General features: G+C 39.4%; 2 protein-coding genes across 3 annotated transcripts in view; one reads left to right on the top strand and one right to left on the bottom strand.

Annotated features, from left to right (window-relative positions):
• LOC105388585 (EF-hand domain-containing protein 1) overlaps positions 1–15,409 on the bottom strand; it is a 42,242-nt gene extending 26,833 nt beyond the window's left edge. Inside the window, exons 1-4 of one of the 2 annotated variants that reach the window (XM_038108405.2) lie at positions 15,296–15,409; positions 14,420–14,609; positions 13,137–13,353; positions 5,898–6,053 (exon numbers count right to left, since the gene is read on the bottom strand). In XM_038108405.2, coding sequence (XP_037964333.2) covers positions 5,898–6,053; positions 13,137–13,353; positions 14,420–14,607 — 561 coding nt within the window. In that variant the 5' untranslated portion in view covers positions 14,608–14,609; positions 15,296–15,409. The remainder of the gene's footprint in view (positions 1–5,897; positions 6,054–13,136; positions 13,354–14,419; positions 14,610–15,295) is intronic. The other variant, XM_038108404.2, reaches the window with a different exon arrangement.
• Positions 806–25,769, top strand: part of LOC105388337 (pseudouridine-metabolizing bifunctional protein C1861.05) — a 115,845-nt gene continuing 90,881 nt past the window's right edge. The window contains exons 1-3 of the mRNA XM_038108413.2: positions 806–993; positions 20,987–21,225; positions 22,281–22,503. Coding sequence (XP_037964341.2) covers positions 20,995–21,225; positions 22,281–22,503 — 454 coding nt within the window. The 5' untranslated portion in view covers positions 806–993; positions 20,987–20,994. The remainder of the gene's footprint in view (positions 994–20,986; positions 21,226–22,280; positions 22,504–25,769) is intronic.

Below are 25,769 nucleotides of genomic sequence, written 5' to 3'. Positions count from 1 at the left end.
TATCGCTTATACCCACTTTACTAAGTACTTAGGTGTAAGTATTTATAATCTAGGTTTACCTAGATAAACACTAAATTTTGTGAAACCATTTTTGCAACCCATTAAAATAAGTACCTAACACAATAAGTTACAGCTACCTTCAAAGACGACCCCTCAAAACGCCCTCAATTCCTTATTTCATGTTTATACAGAGCATAAGAACAAAGGCCGATATTCTGTTCGTTATTAAGATATTTTACTCCTAAACGTTTGAAACACGAAAGGTAAGGGCCAGCTTTATAATATTAGGGCAGGCCCTTTGTGCAGGCAGGTGAGGTGTCTCGCAACACAAAGGCTTGCCCATGTGATTAAGTACCCAAAAAGGGACAAAAAACCAAGGTAAGTTTACTAGCAGAGGTCTGTAATATTCCACAATAAATTCTATAGTTAGCAAAGTTGCGACAAATTGTTTTACCTGCTGAATAAAACTGCTGACGGGATATGAGCTAAAAATAATGGAAAGGTGTATTTAACCGCCTACCTACATTATGGAGGACTATGTCCATAGAGGATGGATGACATAGCAATTTGCCTGTAATACTTACCTAAGTACACCTAATATCGTCTTACTTACTCTATACTTTAACTCAACAAGAGTTAAATTTAACTCAAGCGCTGTAATTTATAACCTAGTCTTTAAACTGCTCCCCGCTTAAGATCTTTACTTACCTACCAAAAAAATACCTCAATTTATATTATACTTACTATTAAATACTTACCATACTACATACATTTAACATTGCTATTGTGTAGTGGAAGTAGATAATAATAATACCTACGTTTACTTTCAATAATAAATTGGTATCGGAGGCGACCGAAACGCAGCCGGCGACCGTATCATACAAAACACGACAACACAACAGTATAGTGTAAAAACTACACGCGATCCAGCGATTCCTCTGCAAATAACCTGCACCAGAATATCTAGGACAAGTGTTATTCTGCACTTTGCAGGTAAGCACTAACTATAAACTTCTCCAGTGCACCTAGTTACACTAAGTTTCCTTAGCAACAGCGGATTAGCAACGACATTGAGGTTAGCTTCGCCTGCTGTCGACCAACTGACACGGATAAAAATAACATGACGAGTTCACAACGGGCGATACACACGCTTTAGTACCAAAAATATCTGTGTACACTTTACAAATGTTATTATTACATACATACAAAATGTGTGGAGTGTAAGGTCATGTCACGACATTTATTTGTGTAGAAGATAGGTACCTAAAATTACATTTTGAAGGTCTAAGGCATTATTGTGCGATCGACCCGTCTCGTTGACATCAACTAAGCTACAAACCGGCTTCACGTCATTCAAGCCGAGTGAATGTGGACCGCATGCCAACAGCACAAGGTCGAAGTTGATTTGATAAGAGCCGCAATGTGGCCAGAGCAAATAAACAATTGCTACGAAAGCAATTCTGGCGCAATCTTTCCTCGTTTTTATTTAAAAATATATAAGTAATCTATTTGTTTCATTAATGTTAGGTTTTTAAACGTAAATAGTAACTGCAACATCTATCTAGACCACCTTATTATTCGTTTCGTAGGTATGACCTATAACAATTACATAGATAACTGCTAGGTATATAAATGAATAACCCTTCCGAGAATAATTCTCATCGTGGATTGGTCATCATAATGACTTGCAATAAATAAATACTTAATCATTATAGCCAAGGCATAAAAATATTGTGAATATCCAAAACGAGGTCAACATAGGGCATTATTAGAAAAATATTTATTAGATAAACATATTTTTTGTGAATTTGATAACTTTTCATGAAACTTACTGTACAAACATAGGTACAAACAAACTAATACAGTAGGTACTGGCTACAGATAATAATCATCAAAAAGGCCATAACTCTTTTCAGTCACACGTTAAAAAGCTTAAATTTCACTCGCTCCAACAACTAAACGAGATCTTGAAAAGGGTAAATGGCGTGAATGAGGTGTTGGACACTTTTGTAAGGGTCCGCACTACAGAGGCTAACAACTCGGTGCTAACTAGCTGTGTAGATATTTGTGCAACTCAGGCTAGCTCCCGGAGTCTTCAGCATTTCTTCAAATGAGCAAGTTTTTTTTTCTTTCAAATTTCATGATTTTTTACTCCGACCGTCGAAAATTATAGCTGTATTAGTATCAGTGTGTGTATACATACGGATACGACGCTCCAAAATTATGTGCTGATTTAGGTATACGATTCGAAAGTGTTCTAGACTAGGAAGGTAGTGATTTTCAGCTACCTATGTTTTATTATAATATCTGGTTAGTCATAACTGTCAAGAGATAATATCTGTTATACCTAATTGTAGTTATTTATTAAGTATGGGGTGAGAGTTATTTATTATCTGCTGAACACTTTGTGTTTCAGAATGCGCTATCTCGCTCGTGCTCGCAATGTGTTTCAGCAAACGCAAACAATAATTAACGGTTGTATGATTAATTGCTTAAATTTTCTCATTCAGGAGATTTAACAAAGAAGATAAAATAAGTTCTGTATGATTAAATACAATCTATATACTCATACAATACGAGGGCGGGTCAATAAGTCCGTGACTTTTTGAAGAAAATACTGGTTTTTGGATAATTTTATTTTTTATTATTCAACGTAGTCTCCTTTGAGCTCTATACACCTTGTCCAAAATTTCAGCAATTTTTTTATCCCTTCCAAAAAATAAGATTTCACGAGGTCATCAAAATACCCACCTTGGCCTTCTTTGGCGCCGATTCACCCCGGGAAACCCACTGTTTAGACTGCTGTTTGGTCTCTGGTGTGTTGTGGTGGATCCACGTTTCGTCCACGGTTACAAAACGGCGCAAAAACTCGTCCGAATTTCGGTTGAACAACGCCAAACACTCCTGCGAAGTTTTGTCATTCGATTGCGTTTGTGAGCAAACGCGGCACCCATCTTGCGGAAAGCTTTTTCATACCCAAGTGATCATTCAAAATTGAAACCACTGATTCACGTGATATCCCTGTGGCTTCCACTATCCCTCTCACTTTCAATCTCCGATCGGCCAACACCATGTCGTGAATTTTTTCAATCATTTCAGGTGTAGAGACCTCAACTGGGTGCCATGGACGTCCGGCATCTTCCGTACTTGTACGGCCAGAACGGAATTCAGTAAACCACTTTTTACCATAGATGTTGATGGTGCAGAGTCCCCATAATCTTTATCAAGCTTAGCCTTGGTTTCAGTGATGGTTTTTTTCCGCAAAAAATCATGCTTAGTGAGCACACGAAATTCAGGTTTTTCCATTATGTTTTTAAATCACGCGGTAGTTGCTATAATGCGGCAAGTTACTTGGCGACCCTCCTTGCGGGGTGAAAGAAGTGGCGGGGGCGAGGTAGCACGACATGCTACACACGTAGAAAAGTGTGCCCGGATTAATCTCGCGATAGCTTGTAACTATTTCTGACGTAAGTAAAATTTTATTCTATGAGTGTTCCCGTAAATGTCATATTTAGCTTAAAATTTATAGTTTGACAGCATTAAAATTTGGATGTCTACCCTCAGAATATCTACTAATTTGAATTTATTTATGTAAAAGTGTTTTATTTTATAAATCAATTTCCATGTCACTTTCATGTTCACTCTCTGTTTGAACTTGTTCATCGTCGTCGTCATCCTCATCTTCATCATCGTTTTCATTAACTTCAATTATAAATCTAAGACAAAAACCAATTTATGTTTAATTTACAATAAATTATAAATAAACAATAACATACCTGTCCAATACATCGTCAAATACTCTATCAGATTTATAATATTCGTCTTAATTTTTTATGACATGGTCGTCACAATTTCTCCACTTTTTAGGCGAATAATTAGAGAAAAGCAACTCTAAGTCTTTTATCTCTTTATCTAAGTTAGAGTCAATCGACGTTCTTGCGAGCTTGCCTTTCACGTACCGCCACACAAGTTCAATAGGATTTAATTCCGGGTGGTATGGGGGTAGGCAAAGCACGATATGACCATTTTCTTTCAAAATTTCATCAATTTTGTAATTTTTCTCTGTGTTTTGCTCATTTATTACTTTCATTAAATCACATAAATTTTGGTTGCTTTCCTAGTTACAAGAACTGACAACTGACGCACTGTCATATGGACTCTTCGTCTTTGTTGTTTACTTTTTCGTATCTGACTGCGCAGTACCAACCTTTAGCCGCGTAGCATGACTGATCCGGTACGCTGTTCTACAAGAAGCCCCTATATTGAGACATTATACGATTTGTTGTTATTAACGTTATTTTGTTGACGAATTATAGATACCTAATAATAATATTAAAAAGGCCTCAATACTCATCCTAAGACTAATGGTCTCAGGATCAATGATCTCATGTGGGTCGCACTCAAATTATGACAGACTATATAAGACATGTGGCCGCCTCGGCTGCGCGGCCGAGACTGCCGTTAACAATGACATGCAATGCACGCGTTGCCCTTCCCCGCTACCCTCCCGCTACCCGCTGTCGTCTTGGGTACCTCGTCCCCTCCGCGTCTTTCACCCCGCAAGGAGGGTCGCCAAGCAACTTGCCAATCTATAAGAACGGGTGTAAAACACAAACTAAGTGACGTAACTGGTCCAAATTTTGACAGATGTCAGTTGACAGTTGCCTGTTGACAGGAGCAATGTTGTTCTTTCAGTTAAGTGGCGGGAAATTATAAAAGTCACGGACTTATTGACCCGCCCTCGTACTTTGTATTTTATTGTTAAGGTTTGTACTTATAGTTATTTCGTTAATTATGTTCGGTTCAGTCCATCAATTCATTCATTGAAATGATAGATCAATACTCTTTAATATTGCTAGTGTTAAGAAAAAACTTGGACTGGAATTGGATTAAAATCGGTAAAATATTTATAACATAAAATTTACCCTCGCAACTTTTAGCTAACGACACTTCCTTACGGCCCAGACTGAGTTAAGTTAAGCAATTTAATATTGTGGTGAGCCTTTTCTCCTGCAGAAACATTTAACTTTTTATCGATGACAGAACCTAGGTCATCATCATCTGATGATGATGATAATTATTTTCGATCACGATACCCGTTTTCTAAACTACGTATTGTTTTATAGTGCCTGTCATTCCCGACGACTTGGTCACAAACAACAGGCACTATACCTTCAGTCAGACGGCAGTCTGACATCAGGTTTCCATGGAGCAGTGGATCTAGCCGCTGCAGCGTATAGCCACAGTACTCACTAGGAGAGTCGCCTCGGGGTGGTGAGACCCTCCCTGATGTCCTGACAGGTGTCGGAGCTGTTGATGGCACGCTCACTTCCCGTAATCCATCCGGAGCACTCGTGTTTGGGATCCACACTAGGGACAATGGAGAAGCCATTTGCCAGATCTCCACTCTGGTACCGGAGCTGTAATGCGCGCTCACCTCCCGACATGCAGACCTACATGTCTACCCATGGAGCCTACTCAGCTGGGTCGGCCGGCGCATGCTATCCGTCACGCACTACTTGATATCCAGTCAAGCACCGGAGATGTCAGTCCTAGGACCAACTAAGGGAAACTCACGTGCCCCGTGACTCTACCGCATCAACGGCCCTCGTCCTAAACCGCTACTTGAGCCACTAGCTGCGCACGGGGGAGACGCCCGGTGACAAGCTTACCGGGCAGACGAACGTTGTCCCCCCCTGTAGCTAACCACATGCCACTACGAATCCATACCCAAGTCCGGATCCACTAGCAAGCTAGTGGAGGGCTCGAGATCCGGACGCCCGTAGTACCCTGGTCCAAACAGCCGGACTCGTAATTCCGGCTGCGCAACCCCGCACACCTCGGGTCCTGGCGGCGGGTGAATTTTCGATCAGTGCAAAAGCACTTAATTAGCTTACCTTGGTATAGAGGTCACAGGAGACGGTGTGGAAGACCTTGCCGAAGATGCAGATGTCCTTGCCGTTGTCCAGGTCCTTCCAGTGCCAGCTCTCGCCCAGGTCGTTCTTGGGAATCTTGTCGCGCTTCACCATGCGGCCTTGCCAGAGACCAGAGTTCTGAAATCATACTTAATGGTTTTATTGAGATACTCGTAGTGTAGCTTTTGCCGTTGCGAGATTTTTCTGTGGGAAACTTTGCCCATGATTTAATCTCGATACTACGGTTTTGTAACTTTGTTAATCAGCTTTTAGGTAAAGGCTAATTAAGAAATATGCATATTTGGTACCTAACTTATACAGGAAGAATTAAGGCTTATTACCAGCGCGGCAGCGTCGATTTATTCTGTATATGCCCGTATAGGTACGAGTACGTTCTAATAATAAAATCAAGTTGCTGAATTTGCTGTTTTTGATAGGTATGGTTTTGTATGGACTTTTCGGTGAATCAACATCAGAATAAACGCGTACTTATACAAGAAAATACTACATCAGCAAGAAGAGATCTTGCCAAGAAAAAATATATAAACAAAACACGGAAAATCTGATAAAACAGGAAACAACAGAATTTGGCGGTGTAGCGTTCCGTTCAGCCACCTTCTATACTCAAATATTGTTTTATGCTGTAAAACGGTTTCAATTCCGTGTCCGTGCAATATTGCCAGTTTGTCCTAATCGCATGTACGACCCGTTGTAGTAGCAAATCTTTGGCTGTGGACTTCGCTACCGCCCTGTGGTCTATCGGTGAGTCCGTTGTAATAAAATTCAGATACGACTCCGTACGTGAATGTTTAATGTCCTCGACTACGGGTATGCGCGATAAACTATCGGCTACACAATTTTGTTTCGATGAGATACACTTGATTTTGTAATCATATGCGCTTAATATCACCGCCCACCTCTGTAGACGGCTCGCCGCCATCGACGGAATCCCTTTGTTCTCACTAAATATGGACGCAAGTGGCTTACAGTCAGTTACAAGCGTAAAATGTCTGCCGTACAAATAATCATGAAACTTGGTGACTGCGAATATGACCGCCAAGCCCTCCCGACAGATCTGCGCGTAATTCTTTTCGGCGGCGCTGAGCGTGCGCGAGGCGTGCAGCACGGGCCGCTCGGCGCCCTCGCGCGTGCGCTGCGCCAGCACGGCCGACACGCCGTACGGCGACGCGTCGCACGTCACCACCGTCTCCAGCTCCGGGTCAAAATGTGCGAGGACTGGAGCGTTTAATAAACGTTTCTTGATTTCTTTAAATGCCGTTTCGCATTCTTTACTCCACTCATACTTTTGTTTCTTATTTAAAAGCTCATATAACGGATTCAGAACATCGCTCAAATTTACAACGAACTTCCCGTAATAGTTGATAAGGCCCAGGAAGGCCCTCAGTTCCGCTATATTCCCCGGCGCGGGGGTATTATTAATCGCGTCAATCTTGGTCGCCTCGGTTCTCAACCCGCTCGCATCGATCACGTACCCAAGATAAGATATCGACTTATTAAAGAAGCTACACTTTTTTGGTTCGACTCTCAATCCACTTTCTGACAAAATTCTAAAAACTTCCATAAGTCTGCATAGATGATCATCATCGTCATCACCGGTGATGACCACGTCATCTAAATAAATAGCTACATATGGTATACGAAATAATTTTTCCATAATTCTTTGAAATTTAGACGGCGCGCACTTCACTCCGAACGGTAGTCTATTGTACGTAAACATTCCGCGATGAGTCACGATCGTGCAATAAGTTTTAGATTTTTCATTCAGTAATAGTTGTTGGTACGCCCGCGACAAATCTATTTTACTGAAGCATTGCCCCCCCTGCAATATCATGAACACGTCCTCAATTCGCGGGATTGGGTATTTGTCCTCGACCAGAACCGGATTAACCGTCAGCTTGTAATCACCACAGAGGCGGACCTCGCCCGACCTCTTAATGACCGGCACGATGGGAGTGCCCCACTCACTCCACTCGACCGGCGAGATGATGCCCTCGCGCTGCAGCCGCGCCAGCTCGGCCTCCACGGCCGGCCGCAGCGCGTACGGCACCGAGCGCGCGCGCAGCCACACCGGCGCCGCGCCCTCCACCAACTCTAACGCAATTACACCCTTATTGAATGCGCCTATTCCCGGAGCAAACACATTAGGAAATTTTTGGATCAGCTGTTCGCGAATATTACATTTGTTTATGTTAGTGACCTTGCCCTTCGCAATGCTACTCTTATCTAAGTTGTTTACGCAAGGAAATTGAATTTTAAATGCGCGCATCCAGTTTCGTCCGAGCAAAGATGGGCTAGTACAGTTATCTATAACGATTAGATTTAAATTATCCACTCGGTTACCATTGAACATTACAGAGCAAGTAAATTCACCTTTAGGTTTGACACTTTGTCCACTATACATTTTAAGATTCGCAGTACAAGGAAGCAATTTGTAGTTCTTGAAATACAAATTATAAGTTTTTAATGATATAATACTCACAGCGGATCCCGTGTCGCCCTCCATTAATAAATCTTTACCATTAATGTTCACCTTAATGTTCCAATGGTCATCGTCAGCCTCAGAATCGCTCAGCTGATACACTTCCCGCTCCGAGTCAGAGGCGGACGCGGAGGCCTCCTCATAGACCTCGACGTCATCACCAATCACGTGATGCACCGTTGCATCTTTACGATATTTGCACATTTTCGCGATGTGACCTCGGTCACCACATACGTAACACTCAACACTCATAAAAGGACACTTGTCGGCCATATGATCCTGACCACACCGATAGCAACGCCTCGCAGACGAAGTCGGTGCGCGGCGCCTCCACGCGCCCCGTGATTCCCGTGATGCAGCAGTGCGCGGGGCGCGGGGCGCCGCCTCGCCGCGCCGCCTGCCGCCGCCGTCGCCGCCGCCGCCCCAGCGGCCGCCACGTGCTCGCCGCTCCACCGCGTACACGTGGTCTCCCGGCTGCCCCGGCCGCCCCCCGAGCGCGCCGGAGCTCGATGCTGCTGCAGAGTCTCGTACTGCCGCCTCCAACGACAGCGCCATCTCAATGGCTGAATCGAACGTCAGGTTACTTTCCGTGAGTAATCGCTGTCTGATGCGATCGCTGTGTAGCCCGAATACGAACTGATCGCGAAGATTCTCGTTCAGGTTCTTCGCGTCGAAATTACACGGCTTACTCAGCTTCTTCAGTTGGGCCAGATATTCTGTGACTGACTGGTTTTCGTTTTGTCGGCTGGCTCTAAAAATCATTCGCTCCGCGATAACGGATCGTTTCGGCGATAGGTGATCTTGTACTAATGATACAATTGTTTCAAATTCCACTTGTTCCGGCTCTTTTGGATAACATAAATCGATTATTAAATCTAAAGTTTCCGTGCCAACAACCGCCACCAAATAAATTGAGTACTGTGCCTTTTTAACATTTTGTATGTCAAACCACGCCTTAAGTCGACTAACGTACGTTGACCATCGGTCCACACTTGGTCGAAATTCCTGCAACCCGCCCATATTTGGCCTTTGTCCCTCACTTTTATCTTCACCCGCTTTTCTAGTGTCCGGCATTAGCACAAAAACAACACACAATTAAATAAATAACGCGTTTTACGGCTCGTTCGTCGCCAGATGTTATATCTACGTGCGCAATGAAAGACGTTCGATTCGAGACTAATAATTTATTATAGAACTATAATGCGGGTACACAACAAAATTGAATTTCCTAATCCCCCTATAGCTATTCGAAACGAAGTCTAGCCGCACGAGCAGTCGATAGTATTATGTAACTGTGCTGCCACAGATTAAATAAGAGCTGGTACTCACTAGCAATAATTTCGTTAAAGTAAAAAATACGTACATTACCTATAATGACTATAAAACACTTTCCTTACTTATAGTTTCAGACGTTGATCAAAAGTTTTCTTGTGTCACTATAGCTAAGTATTTTAATTTACGTTGTCATAACACCAAACGAGTGTGTAAAGTTTTACAACCTCAGTAACTTTTCCTTGCAACTTCGGGTAACAAAACAATAAAATTATACATATCGTGTATTGTTTTTCGATTTAATTTTATCACAGAAGTAGACAATTATGCTTACTGAGTGTTTAACAATTATTATTATACGTGTACTATAAGAGCATTCCGATACGTTAAACCCATTTCGTAACGAAAATCCGACGACGACGACGACGTATATATAGCGACTCCGCCTCCGAGTGAATTCATTATTATGAAAGCAATTCGCTAGGCTTAGCTTTTCTGACGCTGTAATTAAATATGTCAAGAACCTCCCTTTGTGTTTTAGAAAGACTTCAATATGCTATTTATGTATCATTTTGTGTGCACATGTTTATTACCTAATACTACCGAGTGGCCTAGTGGTTCCAAATGCTGACGGTAGTCCGGATTGGAATCCCGATCGTGACAGACATAAGGTTACCAAAAAAAAAACGTTGTCTCCAATACTATACAGAAGGTTGACAAGGGTACGAATTTACAAACATACATTACAAATTACAAGAATAAAAATTGTTCAGTATTACCCCCTAGTCATCCGCTTCCTGGCTTAGTATACAAGTTTTTGCAACACCCTGTATACTCATGAAAATGGAAGTGGTACAAAGCAAGCTGTCGATATTATACAATATGTTCGGTAGTGCCCTCTTGCCCTGTGTCCCCGCCATATAAACTGGCGGGCGGCTTAGTGGCGGGATATTTGTATTGTTTTTCTCTTACTTGGTATTCGAGCCATGCTGTACAGAAGGCACGTATTTTTTAAACCCCGGTGTTGTCTATTACGAAGTATTTTGTTCCTTTACATAATAGTACAGTGTGACAAACTTATCTGTTCCGGTGAGTGCGAACTAAATTGATCCATATCTCATTACTTACTAATGAATTGTATATTGTACATAAAAGATTAGATGGGTTTATTAACACCGCAAGAGCGAATTAAAAATACGAGAAAAGTTAAAATCTTATAAAATTAAGAAAATATTAGACATTTATGTGAACAGATAAGTTTGTCGCACTGTATATCTTTACATGGGTTCACAGACTGTGACGCGTGAATTTGTACTCACAGAGATAAAACACTACTTGAGACTTGCACCAAAATATTAAATCTAGTCTAACACTATTATACAGTGTTTTGTTTGTTTTTTTTTGTTTAATTTTTTTTTTGTATTTTATTTTTGACGAAGCTAGGGTGGATTTTATGTTTAATGTTTGATAAATTTTGTATTTTAGTAAATTTTGATTTAAAAGTCAGCTATTAAATACCTTTTCCCTACACGGCAGTTATGTTTAGGAAAGTAGTCTGGAAAATTTAAACTGAACTATAGTGATCTCCTATATGCATTGTGGTTGTGTCTTCCGTCGCATTTCGCCGTGGAACAATTAAATTCACTAATTAGATTTCAGTTGTATGTATAATTTTGTGAAACTTGCTCACTCTTGACTCTTGATTAAAGTGTACTTCCACAATTTAATTATGCACAAAGGTTAGAATACAAATCAAAATAATTATGCAAAATAGAGAGAAAATACTGAGACTTGGCTAGACTGCAGACACTTTAAAATAGACCTGAATACCCAACCATTGTTTTACTTTACAAAATATCAGCATTTATCATTGTTTCTAATTTATAATTTCTACTTCCTACTATATAATGATGTACTTACTTAATTGGAATACTTACGTGAATGGAAATTGTAAGTATGTGATTTTTACTCTTTCGCGTAGTTTTCTAAAGTTAATTTTTGGTTAAAATCTTTCATAAGAGAAATACTTAAATGTACAAAGATAAATAAAAGAATAAGCATAAATAAAAGAAACTTTTTGAATTTTCAAACTTATCCATATCTACTTATTCTAACTTTATCAATCGTTCTTGAAGAAACGACTTATCTAGTAGTTTCACAGAACTGTTCTGAATTTATAAATTTTCGATGTAAGTATAGGCAGTTTTGTGCAGCTAGAATTCTATAGCTTTGTTCAGCTGGAGTTCTATTTTATAAATGTAGTATACCTACTTATTACAAAAGCAAACTTTAATCCAAAAGATTCGTTGAACTCGTAATTCTGAATCATTTCTGGGAAACAAATGTAATGTCCTCTGTTATTTATAATCACGTACGTTACCTATTAATGTAGACTATTTAGGTAGATACAAATAAAAATCACAAATAAGCTAACACACGCACGCAATGGGAGCAGCAACGAACCGACTTCCCTCCCAGGGAGCAATACAGCCGAGATAATAATTATAATTAGGCGTATCGTATAGTCTCATGTTTCTCCACTATAGATCGCACGACTATACAACCTGCCTCATTTATATTCCGAAAGCCGTGACAGCCCTGAGAGTCTCCAGAAGTAACTTATACTACCTTACACGCATTAATCTGCTCGTATTATAGTCAAAGACCCAATTTTCCTATATTAGGTATACTGTAGTACCTACACAGACACAGAGCCACTACTTGCAATTTAGTTGGTTTGTTTGGTTTTGCAATTTACAAAACGAAAAAAAAAACGTTTTCACCTGTTTCCTACATGTATACATTATCTGTCAAAAGTTTCATGATATTTTTCGCTAGAGGGGCCCCTTTTTATGCGAGAAAACGCAAACTTTATTGACGAAATATCAAACCTGTACTAGACGAACACACGATTCATAGTTAAGTTTTCTATTCTCTACGTTATACTTAACTAGGTATAACGATTTATAGTATAAGGAATAATTATTCACATTTTCGGCAATAATGATGTTGGCACCGAGTACACAAACACACACACTCACGCTTTAATTAAATGTAAATAAACACGTAAGACTTCCACTTTGGCGATCAAAGGCTATCCGAGGAGATGGTATATAATAATATGTTGTCAGTATTCTGTGTGCTGAAAGGTTAGATAATTTAGAAAAACGAAAATAATGCGGCTTCATCGGTCATTGACTGCATAAATCTTTGTTTCAAGCTTAATTATTTTCGAAAAATTTTCAAGAATAAAAGTAGCTTAGGATGACCTCCTACCGACATGTCGTTGTGTAATGAAAAACCTAATATCACGAAAATTGGTATGTAAACCAAAAACTGTTCTGATCAAATAAGAACTTGAAAGCTTATGTTGGGTTTTCTAATGCTGATGTTCTCACTATAATTTTCACCTCCTAAAATTCTATAACTATTCTTCTACATATACTCACATGCACATGCGGCTCCATGACCGTCATAGTATCATCCTCCAGGAAGTATATAATGTTGACGACCCGCACGCGGTAGGCCTCGTCGGGGCTGTCGAACACGGGCTGCTTCATGAAGGCGGTGAAGTTGAGGCAGCGCTGGTCGTAGTGCACCCAGCGCGGGATGACTTGAGGCAGGGCCGGCTGCTTCACGCGTCCGTAGGTTAGCGACGGGTCGTAGCTGCGGGGAGTAATGGGTTTAGATATAATGTGATGAAACTCTTGTAGTTGGTAGAAATCTGTAGAATAGTAGGACTGGGGGAGAGCGTCTTTAGGTGTTTAGTCCGGTCTAGCGAGTCTTTTCAGCACGGTTACTAACACTAGGTAGTCTATAATATACATACCTAAGTTTGTCACCGACACAGAATAAGACAGATATTTTTATACAGCTGAGAAAGAAAAGAAAGAGGGGCTTACGATAGTCTTCCTGTAGGTACTCGTTTTACAACTCAAAGATAACTGCGGAAAGCTGAATAGAAACTTTGAATAGCGAATCGGAATGGCTTATACATATATGAGAAATGATGGTGCAGACTGCAGACAGTGGTAAAGCAGTGGTAGCTATACTTCCACAAAATAAAACCCACTTCTGATTTTTTTATTTCATTGATTGAACATTCATCATGATCATAACTCAGCAAAGAAAACCACGGACGATTAGATTTTAGCACGAAAAATTAAACACGGAACTTTGATTAAAATGTTGAGTCAAAAAATGGTGTCGCTCTGCTCGGTCCCGGTTCAGGCAAAGGTTAATTCAATAATTCCGCTCGTTGCCTCCTAATTCAGTTACAAACGAGCTTACGATTTTATATTTAATATTCTGTGTGTGAAGCCGGCGCGATGAAACGGACCCGAATAATATCATAGCGGATATTTATTGACTACGTTGTACCTTTCATTCATGGAGTTCAATAATTCAATTTGCATCATAACAAGACTGACACACTGTGTAAATAAAATAAAAACATGCAGTTTTAATTTGGGTGCACTTAAAAAAAGTTTCACAAAATAGGCATTATCTAGCTGATCATATTTGTATTTTTTCTTTTTGGAAAAACGCTTCTGAAGAGAAGCTATAATTTTTTTTAAATGTTTAATGAGAACGCAAGTCAGACGCAATACATTGCCTTTCAAGAGTAGGAGGGCTGGGTAGATGGCTGATCCCAATAAGCATGGCTGCCGTGGTCTAAATTCAACTAAGAGGCCACTATGTTCATGAGTTATGAAATAAGAACGCAACTAACTTGACCGAGTCATCGGGCAGCGCGAAGGCGTTGCTGTCCACATCGGTGGGCTCGCCCCCCGGCGCCGTGACCCGCGTGTCCGGGAACCGGTGCCCGTGGTGGAAGCGCAGGGAGCCGCGCAGGTGGTGCCGCGACTTGGTGGGGTCCGAGAATGACAGCCCCGGCAGCTTTGGGAGACCCCACGCCATTGCTAGCGAGATGGGGGCGTAATGAACATTATTGTTGTAATGAAGAGTAATGAACATTATTATTCTGTGTTATTTGTGATGAAAGTCAGGAAATACATTACCGATTATTATTATTCAAATATATATCTATGTATGGATTTTCGATAGTTGAACTGTCAACTTACTTTATGCAATGATTTCAAAAAGAAAGATACACCCGTCAGTACGTTTTGTCAAAAGAAAATGACACCCGCGCGCTGGCCCTAATTCATACAAATTATGACAGATTTATGAGATTTTAGGGCCAACGCGAGGGTGCCATTTTCTAGAGCAGTTGGGCCTGTCCTTACGCTAGTAATATATAAGTCAATGACTTTATGCAACTACTCGTACTAATGGTATGAACATATTTATAAGAAAGTTTAATGTAGGTTTTGGTTAATATTATGGTTATAATGATGAAAAACCTCCTGGTTATTGGTTCACGGTGGTGGCGAATTGGTTAGTTTAATAAACTGCATAACAACCCAGGTTTGATTCATGATAAAGCACCGATTGTGGATATTTCATGGAATGCTATCAAATTCCCATTAGCTCAACATGAATTCAACAATGGAAATCGGTTGTTTTCCCCGAAATCCCTGTTATGAACTGACTCGGATAAGCTTGAATTGCAAACCTCTAATTCATAAAATGGGTACAAACTTACCAGTAAATGAGACTGATTACAAATAATATAAAAAACTCGTATACAACTATTATAAATGGAATGAAATGCGGAAAATAAGACAAGCAAAATAAACTAAACGACAAGAGAAACGTCGTCGCTAAGCAAACGGCTTTCTACGTTGCCATGACAACGAGAGCAACCAAGAGCAACTCACATAATTTTCCGCCTCCTACAATGCAAGTGCAAACGCAACGAAAAAAGAATATTGCAAAGAAAACTTTTTTCATTTCTTTAGAAAATGTAGGTCGTTGCAAAAAAATTCAAGCAAAAAAAAACATGGTAATGTAAGTAAATTGTACTTACACATGTAGAAACTTGCGTTGGGTTTGTTTTCACTACGGTTTACTTACATTACTCTGCATGGAACATAAATACGTTCACAACACAATGTGAAATTAGGCTCATTTGATGCAACGCTCGGCGAAGCACAATCGTGCGGGATCGGGCGACGAGTCGCTGAGAGTTATGGCTACAAGCTACAAGCTGGCTACAAACTACGAGCCACATGCTGCGAGCTGTGAGCCAGGGCTTGCAGCTGTCGGACCGTGTTTCCGTTTAGCATTCTATTCTCCCTTGTCCACAGCTATATTGTATATCATTTTTGTAGCGAAAATTACCTGAAATTCTGCTGGAAATCCTGCTTTTTTGCTGTGTGTTCTTTTTTGTAATAGGTATTGTTTTTTTCAGTGCTCCAGCTTACCGTTATTCATAAGCTTGTCATTAAAGCGCCACAGTCTTACGTTTCTCAATATCTGTTCAAAGTTGAACGTAGCCATTAAATTTAATCCTGTGTAATCTTCTTAACAAAGGCAAAACATCGTGTAAGGTGGTCTGAAATTCGGGTTTCCATTCGCTGCCATTGTTCAGCAGGCAACTCCGCCGTGTAGCGGGGAGCCTTATTCACCAACTTAGATAATAGTAATGATAGGCCACCGGCACTAGTTTTTTTTCTTTATCAATTGAACATACCTATACATATTAGGAATATATTTATAAAGCTTGAAAATGATCTGTAAGATGCCTGTATGAGACCGTTGCGTTGTTAGCAATAAAGCCGCATAATTCAGTTTCTTTCCAAATGTTTCCTTTCTTTTTATCAGCCTCTTGATTGAAAGTTCACTACTGACCCACACAATCTGTCCTCGGCTTCCTCAGACCTATCTATACGGCCCGAAGAATCAACCCACAATAATAATTGATTTTAGTACAATGTAGAAGCGGGCTAATAGTTGGAAAATAGGGAATTTCATCCTATTGTGTGGTGTTTCCCAGTATTACTTACGCTACAGCTATTACTTATCTCAGAATATGGAGTCATTTATATATGTGTTCCGGTCAAAATTTTATCAGTGTTGGAGTCCAAGTAATCAGTTGAACCACATAGCGAAGTTTTAATAGTTTTAATGCTATGATAATTTCATTTATACGATCTTGTAAATGAAGCACTGCAAGCTGAAATGTTGTGTGTGACAATACCCTATTCCATAAATCTACGTCTTTTATTGGGCTGGACACAAAATAACCCAAATTAGTAATTCAAATTCATAATCTGCTTTAGCAGACAATTCCTAATCGATCATAATTATAATAATTAGTGCACTAGCATGACAATGTTAGGTACTAGTTTGATAGATGGGCGAAATTACACAGTGAATATCAATAGTGGTCCTGTAAATTATTAATGTATGAAACGAGACCGCAAATTCAACCCTACCTTAACCTTACCTAATATCTTCACTGCTACGTAGGGAGTAGGGACAAATAATCTACCAGAAACGTAGGTATTTATTGTATGGCTTAGGTTTGATAAATCTAAACTAGTTATGTGGTATTATACTTATCTACGCAAGTAGGTACTTATGCAGATAAACTAGTATTCTTAAGTCTCGTAAATGTGCCCTCTATACCAATTTTGCTACCCTACACATTATAGGCTATGTAGCGTTAATACTCTGAGAATAATTACGCCAAAACGGAACCTCACTACGTCGCGTTTCTCGCCACGCTACATAATCTACATATGTGCACTTGTGCAGTAACATGACAATTTTCCCAGCTGAATGCCGGCTGATTCGGCGCTTAGTTAAATCCGTGCATGTGTCGCAGGCAAATTGTAAGATCTGGCCGTTTACATACGGCGTCGTCAGTTTACAAACGCTCGCTGTTTTGTAATTTGCCGAAGGCATATTGATAACTCGTTCAGTCGTTCTGATTTCGACGTTAATGGCAGTTTTAGGGTGACCATGATAAAACACTTGCTGACGATACTTCTTTGCTTTTTAAAGTTAAAAGAAGTGAAAATATTTTTTATGAAATTAATTCTATTCTATCTGACATACACGATTGGTTTACCGTAAATAATCTTTTATTGAATTCTAAGAAAACGAAATGTATTAAATTTACACTGCCGAATGTTAGACAATGCGATACTAACATTATTCTAGATGGGAATAAATTGGACCTAGTTAATGATACTGTCTTTCTTGGTATGACTATAGATTCAAAGTTGCAGTGGGGACCTCACATTGCCAAATTGGCTGGAAGGTTGAGCTCCGCAGCTTTTGCTGTACGGAAAATTAGACAACTGACCGACGTTGAAACCGCCAGATTAGTTTACTTTAGTTATTTCCACAGCTTATTGTCGTATGGCATTTTGCTTTGGGGTAGAGCCGCTGATATTGAAAATATATTTGTATTACAGAAAAGAGCCATCCGCTCTATATACAAACTTGGTTCCAGGGATTCATTGAGAGAACTATTTAAAGAAATTAACATCCTTACAGTTCCATGTCAGTTCATTTTTGCCAATTTAATGTATGTACGAAAGAATATTTCCACTTTTGATACAATTGGCAGTAATCATTACATTAATACTAGGAACAAGCATAAGCTGGCTTTTCCAGCGATGCGTCTGGCGAAAGTTAATAAATCGTTTTTAGGGTACTGTATTAGATTTTATAATAAGCTTCCAACAGAAGTTGCTCAAATGCCAGAGAATAAGTTTAAGTGTTACATTAAAGAGAAACTCAGTAAAAAAGCTTATTATAAAATTGATGATTACTTAGAGGACGTTAATGCATGGCTGTGATAAGTAGTTAGCTCTGCTCATATTATTATAATAATTATTATTAAGCTTATATGTATTGTACACCAACTAGTTTTAAGTCTTTTTTTGAAAAGATGGCTCAGGAGTTTCTTGCCTCCGTTCTTCTCCTTAGACAGAAAGAGCCCCCCCTTATCCGAACGGAGAGTAATTTGTAAAAATTGACGTTCATCAGAAAATTTTATATTTGTACGATGAATAAAAAATTTTGACTTTGACTTTGACTTTGACACAGTTTGAACTTTGAACAAATGGAAAAATCAGACTTTATTTCAGGATTTCAAGTAAGACTTTTTACTTTTGTTTTCTAAAGAAGATACTACATAAGTTTAAATATTTAATAAAAAGATACATTTTAATAAAAAACGTATTCATTTACACAGAACAATAAAACTAGGCATTTCCAGATAAAAACAAACACTGGTGCTCGAATGCATTAAACTTAAGAAAACGCTAAACCCTTTACTAAACAATTTATGAAGTTCTAAATTAATATCCTGCATATGTCCTCCGTACACCGAGATCTATGGATAACCTAGTAGTTTTTAGGTGCGGGATAACCTCAAAAACTTTGTCGTTTGTCTACGGCATTTTTACTGCTCCTGAACTGTAATAAATGACATTAAAGTCACAATTATTTGGTGAAAATGCTTCTACACTCGTAATATTTGCACTGTTTTGAGTATTTATTGAGTCACAGAACCCACTACTTGACGCCATTTTTGTTGTCGTGATCAACAGCGCCGCGCGTGGTAAGAACCAGAACTAAATTCTTCAATTTGCCGCGGCATTATGTAAACGGCTTATGGATTGTCAATGAAATGTATTGGCATATTATAAAATGACACGGCAATATACAGTTTGCCTTCGGCATATTACAAAACAGCGAGCGTTTGTAAACTGCCGACGCCGTATGTAAACGGCGAGATCTTACAAAATGCCTGCGACACATGCACCGCTAGCCCGCTGCAATGCTTTTCCTATTCAACGAGATTCATTGCCGACTATAACTACATGCAGTAGCCTCATGTTGTAGTGACGTATATCACGTACAACGCAATGTATGTGGTCCAACTGTATTGTCCTATTGAATAATTAGGTATGATTGTTTTCTGACGACCGACTGGCGTAGTGGTTAGTGACCCTGACTACTGAGCCGATGGTCCCGGGTTCGATTCCCGGCTGGGGCAGATATTTGTTTATTCACAGATATTTGTTCTCGGGTCTTGGATGTGCCCGTGAAATGGCAATAGGCCCGCCCCCTATTACATTGGGACTAACATACACTCTGGCGAAAAGTGGGTGCAGCAATGCACCTCTGCCTACCCCGCAAGGGAGTACTATAGTACAGTGCCACAAACTTATCTGTTCCGGTGACAACTCACATAAATATTTAATATTTCTTAATTCTATAAGATTTTAAGTTTGCTCGTATTGTTAATTCACTCTTGCGGTGTTAATAAACCCATCTAATCTTTTACAATTCATTAGTAAGTAATGAGATATGGATCAATTTAGTTCGCTCTCACCGGAACAGATAAGTTTGTCGCACTGTACAAGGCGTGAGTGCGTGTGTGTGTGTGTGTGTGTGTGTGTGATTGTTTTCTGTGCACGTGAGCTAAAATACGGCAAGGAGAGTCGCCCAACACAGGCTAACAGTTTTTCCTGAATATAGAGCGTCACATCATGTTGTTAAAGATTTTTCGTCAATAACAGGAAGTAACGATATATAGGCAATCTCACAACATATACATTGAATATATAAAATAATACCCGAGAGTAAATCTCTGACTAGTAATCCAATACCAGCTTCCTTCAGGTTTCGTGTGTTCCTGAAAGATTCATAACACTCAAAAAAAAAAAATTCTTTATTGTTGTTACTTACAAAAGATAATGTTATTACATTGTGGGTCTCTTCTTGTAAGTTTAAAAAACCTGTAGTAGCCTCCTTCTTGAATGCGCCAATGCCACTTAATACAAGTTTTAAGTATATAAAACAATTTTGATATAGGTACTTAATTTATTTTATGAGTTTCTGGGCATGTATCTACATAGTTTACTTGAGAAGTTCAATAGAAATATAAAGTTCCTCCATTGGGCAATCCTGTACCCACTACTTCACGGAAATAACAAACTCCTAAATAGGTTATTCCAAAGTTGCTACTGCAAAATAAAGTCTCCCTTTGACTGCAAACTAAACAGAGTTTTAATTAAAACCGAGTTGAATTGCTTTCCGTTTAATTCTTTATTTAGTTTCCTGTCCAACTTGATAACTCTAGTTTATCTTTTTCAACAAGAGCAAGTAGCAACTCATGGTTTTAGGTACCTAACAACTAATAAATGGCGTATATTTAGTAAAAATATTATAATGGTTTTGAATACCGATTCCTTTCACGAATACTCCATTTCTAATCAGAAGCTTTATAAGCCTAAGTATTTCACGTTATAATTTCGTCATGATCATCATCATCATAATCAGCCTTCTATCACCTACTGTTGGATATAGGCCTCCTTCTTTGTACACCTTTATAATTTTACAGAATTTAATAATTATTCTATCTCTCCAGGTAAGAACATGTCGAGTCTAACGAAGCTGTGGTCGGCGGGGTCTCGCCTAGCCACGCTCACTCTACGCCGCCGACGCTGCTCCAGCGCTGACGTCATCCACTACTCTCCTGAAGTCCTGAAGGCGAGGGCGGAGGGCACGCCCCTCGTCGCCCTAGAGTCCACCATCATCACGCACGGAATGCCCTACCCACAGAACTTGGAGACCGCAATGCAAGTCGAACATATCATAAGGGAACAAGTAAGTTAAAGCAGAATTGGTTTGTTAGAAACAGTTTGAGCATTGTTACTAGTCTCTGCACGTGACTGCGAACTATTTCCATTATTGTCTCTGAGCCTCGTTTTAATGTGGAATGTGTTGGAATTATAGCGTAGGTTAGATGGGAAATTACATCTCGCGATGTCACTGTTTGTACGCTCTTAAGCCGCTAACATACGTAAGATTTGCTTACAGACTCAAGTAATCTTCTAAATTACGGCAGACTTGAAGTGAATGTGTATTTGTCTAGCTTAGATAGGATATTTTCAGGAATACTCGTATCATTATTCATTCTGCGGCTATAATACCTACAATTTAACAAATAATTTCATAAAATAACCAAAACAAGTACATGCAAATCACAATAATAAACCAAACTTAAAGATAATTGCTTAGTCGTGAAAGTATAATTATTATTTTCACAGTTACTCAAATACCGTAGTCAAGATTGTGTCTATATTACTTATGTATTTCAAACAACCTCTACACGTTTACTGTAGACAATTTCATAAATACAAACTTAGGTACAGTTCAAATATAACACTTACGAATAATGAATTAAGAACTAGTCTAATTTAAACGTGTTACACCAGTCCTCCACTGTAGCCTCAGCTTGGTGCTAACGATGAATGATTGATCGACAGTACACAGTAATTATAAAAAATGTTTTGGGAGGTTCTAATGGGGCACGAATTTTGTGTTTTCATTCAGTAAACATCGTTAACCTTGTGTTTCAGCTAATAATACTTAAGTAATGGCTGAAGGGAAAGTTAAAATAATAAGTTTTTAGTTTTGTATCTTGTCTTTTTGTATTTCAATCATATTGATTGATTTAAAATTAATCAATCAAAGTGAACCGTCGGTTACTGTTGTTAGTCGATAGACAATTATTTACGTAAATAAAGTATTCTCTTTGTATGGCATAGTTTTAGTGTGAAGAAGCTCAAAAAAGCTCAAAAACTCACAGTTCCAACATTGTGACAACTCATGCGCAATAAAATCACAAACCAATCTAACACATCACTGGCCCCAATCAGGGCGCAACACCAGCGACCGTGGCCATCCTGTCCGGGCGTCTCCACGTGGGTCTCTCCGCCGACCAGCTGTCGTACCTGGCGCAGGCGCGCGGCGTGGTGAAGGCGTCCCGGCGCGACCTGGCGCCCGTGCTGGCGGCCGGGGCCGACGGCGCCACCACCGTCGCCGGCACTATCGTGGCGGCCGAGCTCGCCGGCATACCCGTGTTTGTTACTGGCGGCATCGGTAAGTTGTATATGTTTAGCTGTGAAACGTGACGCAGCGTGGTGCCGGCGTCACGTCGTGATCTGACGCCGGCTGGTGGGATCACAACCATCGCCGAATTAGAATTTCTTTATTACTAGTGTCCCGGATATGTAACGCCAATTTTTACCAATTATGTTAGAGAGGTGTGTTCAATTTATAAAGCTCACACAAATGTAAAAATACCTGGAAACTTATACATATTTGCTCACGATAACAAAAAACCGATTTGTTCAACTGCATTGGACAATTAACCGTTATTGTCGCTTTGATGTTTATCGTCAACATTAAACTGATTCGCTGCATTAAATAGAGCCCGCTAAATATGGAATATTGACAATCACTGTTATTGCGCTGAAATGGTTTTAATTCCCGAGATGGGCGGCGAGCGGCGAGCGCGCAATCCGATCATCAACGTTCCATTACTTCTATGTGAACTTATCGTCGTATGTAACTGAATAACAATGGATTTCGACACGAGTGGATTCATCGCTCTATCGCGTTTTGCATTCAATTTGCTGATGGCACAGTGTAAAATGCAATGCAATGGAATCACGACATACTACTTTATAGTTCGCGGAGCACGCGAGACGCTCTACAGAGCATACATGTCGTACGTGCAGCTTCTCGTCTGAGATCTCTGAAATTAGTTATTTGAACTTTGTTCTGTCCTGTTAGTTCACTGAAATTTCACGACACTGTGACGTCACAAATATCTGTGTCGGTACAAAGTACGTAGGTCCAACACGAAGTGGAGCCGAGCGAGCGGACGCCGATGTAATTAAGGAATTCAGTGAAATAGTGCCGCCGCCGCCGCCGGAGCCGATCTAAATACCCGACTATACATCAATTAGATCGATCTGCTCCTCAATGAACAACGGTTCAGTTCGGATTCTGAAGGGAGAATTCTAACAAAGTTAGTCTAGCAGCGCGAGGTGGGAGGTTATACATAATTTTATTTTATTTTTTTATTTTTATTTTATTTTATGGAAAACTTACAGCTAAAATGTAACAGTATAACACTAAAAATAAACAGTTGAAAGCCAATTACTAGTTTTCACTAATTGATAACAGAGTATACACAAATGATTCCTATGTATGCAAACATACTAACCTAACTGGAAACACGAAACTAAACTAAGCTAAATAAAATATTATTTATACCTACAATATGATATGAGTATTACATAAAATAACCGTTAAGTAAATAATGTTACTACTAATCATAAATAATTGAGCTAAACTTATTAGTTAGATTATAGCTGATAGAACGAGCGCTACTACAAAACATGTCTATGTCCATACAGTCGATACTAAGCGTATTGAAAGAGCGCGAAGCTCTCAAAAGAAACGAGTTCTGCCTGTAGTTGGTATGAACGAGTGGAACATGCAACAATGATTTGAGACGTAACGGACGTGAGGGGACTAACAGATTGATTTTATTCAGTAGATCTGGACAATCAATACTATTCTGAGCCAGTCTAGTGAGGAATATTAAATCTGCTGCTTCACGCCTGATTTGAAGAGGAAGAAGGTGGAATTGGTTACAATGAAACTCATAGCTACGTCTTGGAATTTTAAATTTGTAACATAAGAAACGAATAAACTTTTTTTGTATGGACTCAATTTTTGAAATATAGACGCCATAACGTGGGTTCCACACTTGAGAAGCGTATTCCAAGTTGCTTCTTACAAGAGTGCAGTAAATTATCTTAATAGACTTCATCAGCTTGAAATTTTTACACGAACGCATAAGAAACCCTAGTAATTTGTATGCTTTCTTTACTATTGCATCTACATGTTTGTCAAAAAGTAATTTTGAGTCCATTATTACACCCAAATCCTTTATCTCATTACAGATGGAAATAGATTGGTCGCTAAGACTATAGGTACTCTGATACATGTTTCGTTTACGGCCAAATGAAATGGAGAAGCACTTAGAGACATTTATGTCTAAACTGTTAAGTCTGCAATATGTCGCAAGTCTATTAAGATCGTCCTGTAGTAAATCAGAGTCCTTCGGGCTGTTGACCACTCTAAACACCTTCATGTCATCAGCAAAAAGGAGAAATTCGGAATGATTAAAGCAAATGTCAATATCATTAATAAAAATAATAAATAGGAGGGGTCCTAATAGGGATCCCTGTGGCACCCCGGAAGGAATGTTTTTCCATGCTGACATATAACCATTTAATACCACTGATTGCGTCCTGTTCGATATATAGGACTTGAGCCAGCGAAATAGATCCCCACGAATTCCGACTGATAGAAGCTTTTTGAGTAGCATTACATGGTCAATCCGGTCGAATGCTTTACTATAATCAGTATAAACAGCATCTACTTGATTATTGTTATCCATTTGTTCACTGATAAACTCATTGAAAACGAGAAGGTTTGAGACTGTAGATTTTTTCTTTAGAAAACCATGTTGATTAGGATTAAAAGTTAGCTTTAGTGATGAGTAAATCTGATCGTAGACGATACGCTCAAATATCTTAGCAATAAGGCATAGTTTAGAAATTGGTCGATAGTTGCTGACAATATCTTTTGGACCTTTCTTGTGAATCGGACTAATAAAGGCAGACTTCCACAATAATGGCATTACGCCCTCGCATAATGATCGTTGGAATAAAATGGCTAAAGGGACTGCAAGTGCTTTAGAGCAACTGAAAAGAAATACTGCTGGTAGTTTGTCGGGGCCGGCTGACTTTTTAAGATCCAAAGTTCCAAGGAGTTTACAAATATTGTCGACAGATATTTCAATAGACGCAATATCAGCTAGCGGAGTCGGGATGCTATCATTCGTATTTTCATCCACCTGAACGGGCCCAAAGTCTGACCGTAAAAATGTAGAATGAAAATATTCAGAAAACAAATTACTTATTTCTGGTCCTGACGATGATGAATAATTTAAGTGTTTCATGCACGATGGAAATGAAAATCCCTTACGTTTGCTTTTAATGAAAGACCAAAATACCCGGGGATTAGCTGGTAATGAACTTTCAATATGGGCTATGTAATCATTGAAAGATACTCTTTCGAGCCGCTTTACTCTTTCTCTCAGAAGTTCGAAGGTCTGTTTATCACTTACGTTACCATATTTCTTAAACTTACGGTGGAATTTCATTTTTTCGTTTAACACTTTAATAATGGCTTGATTATACCATGGTGGATATTTGTTTACTTTTGTAACACGCTGGGGTATGTGTTTATTTTGAAGTTCATATACAATGTCATAAAATTTTCCC

This window comes from Plutella xylostella, chromosome 15, assembly GCF_932276165.1.
Source record: "Plutella xylostella chromosome 15, ilPluXylo3.1, whole genome shotgun sequence".
Classification (NCBI taxonomy): domain Eukaryota; kingdom Metazoa; phylum Arthropoda; class Insecta; order Lepidoptera; family Plutellidae; genus Plutella; species Plutella xylostella.
The sequence above is the reverse complement of the archived record's forward strand: the minus strand, read 5'-3'. Positions and strand labels throughout refer to the sequence as shown.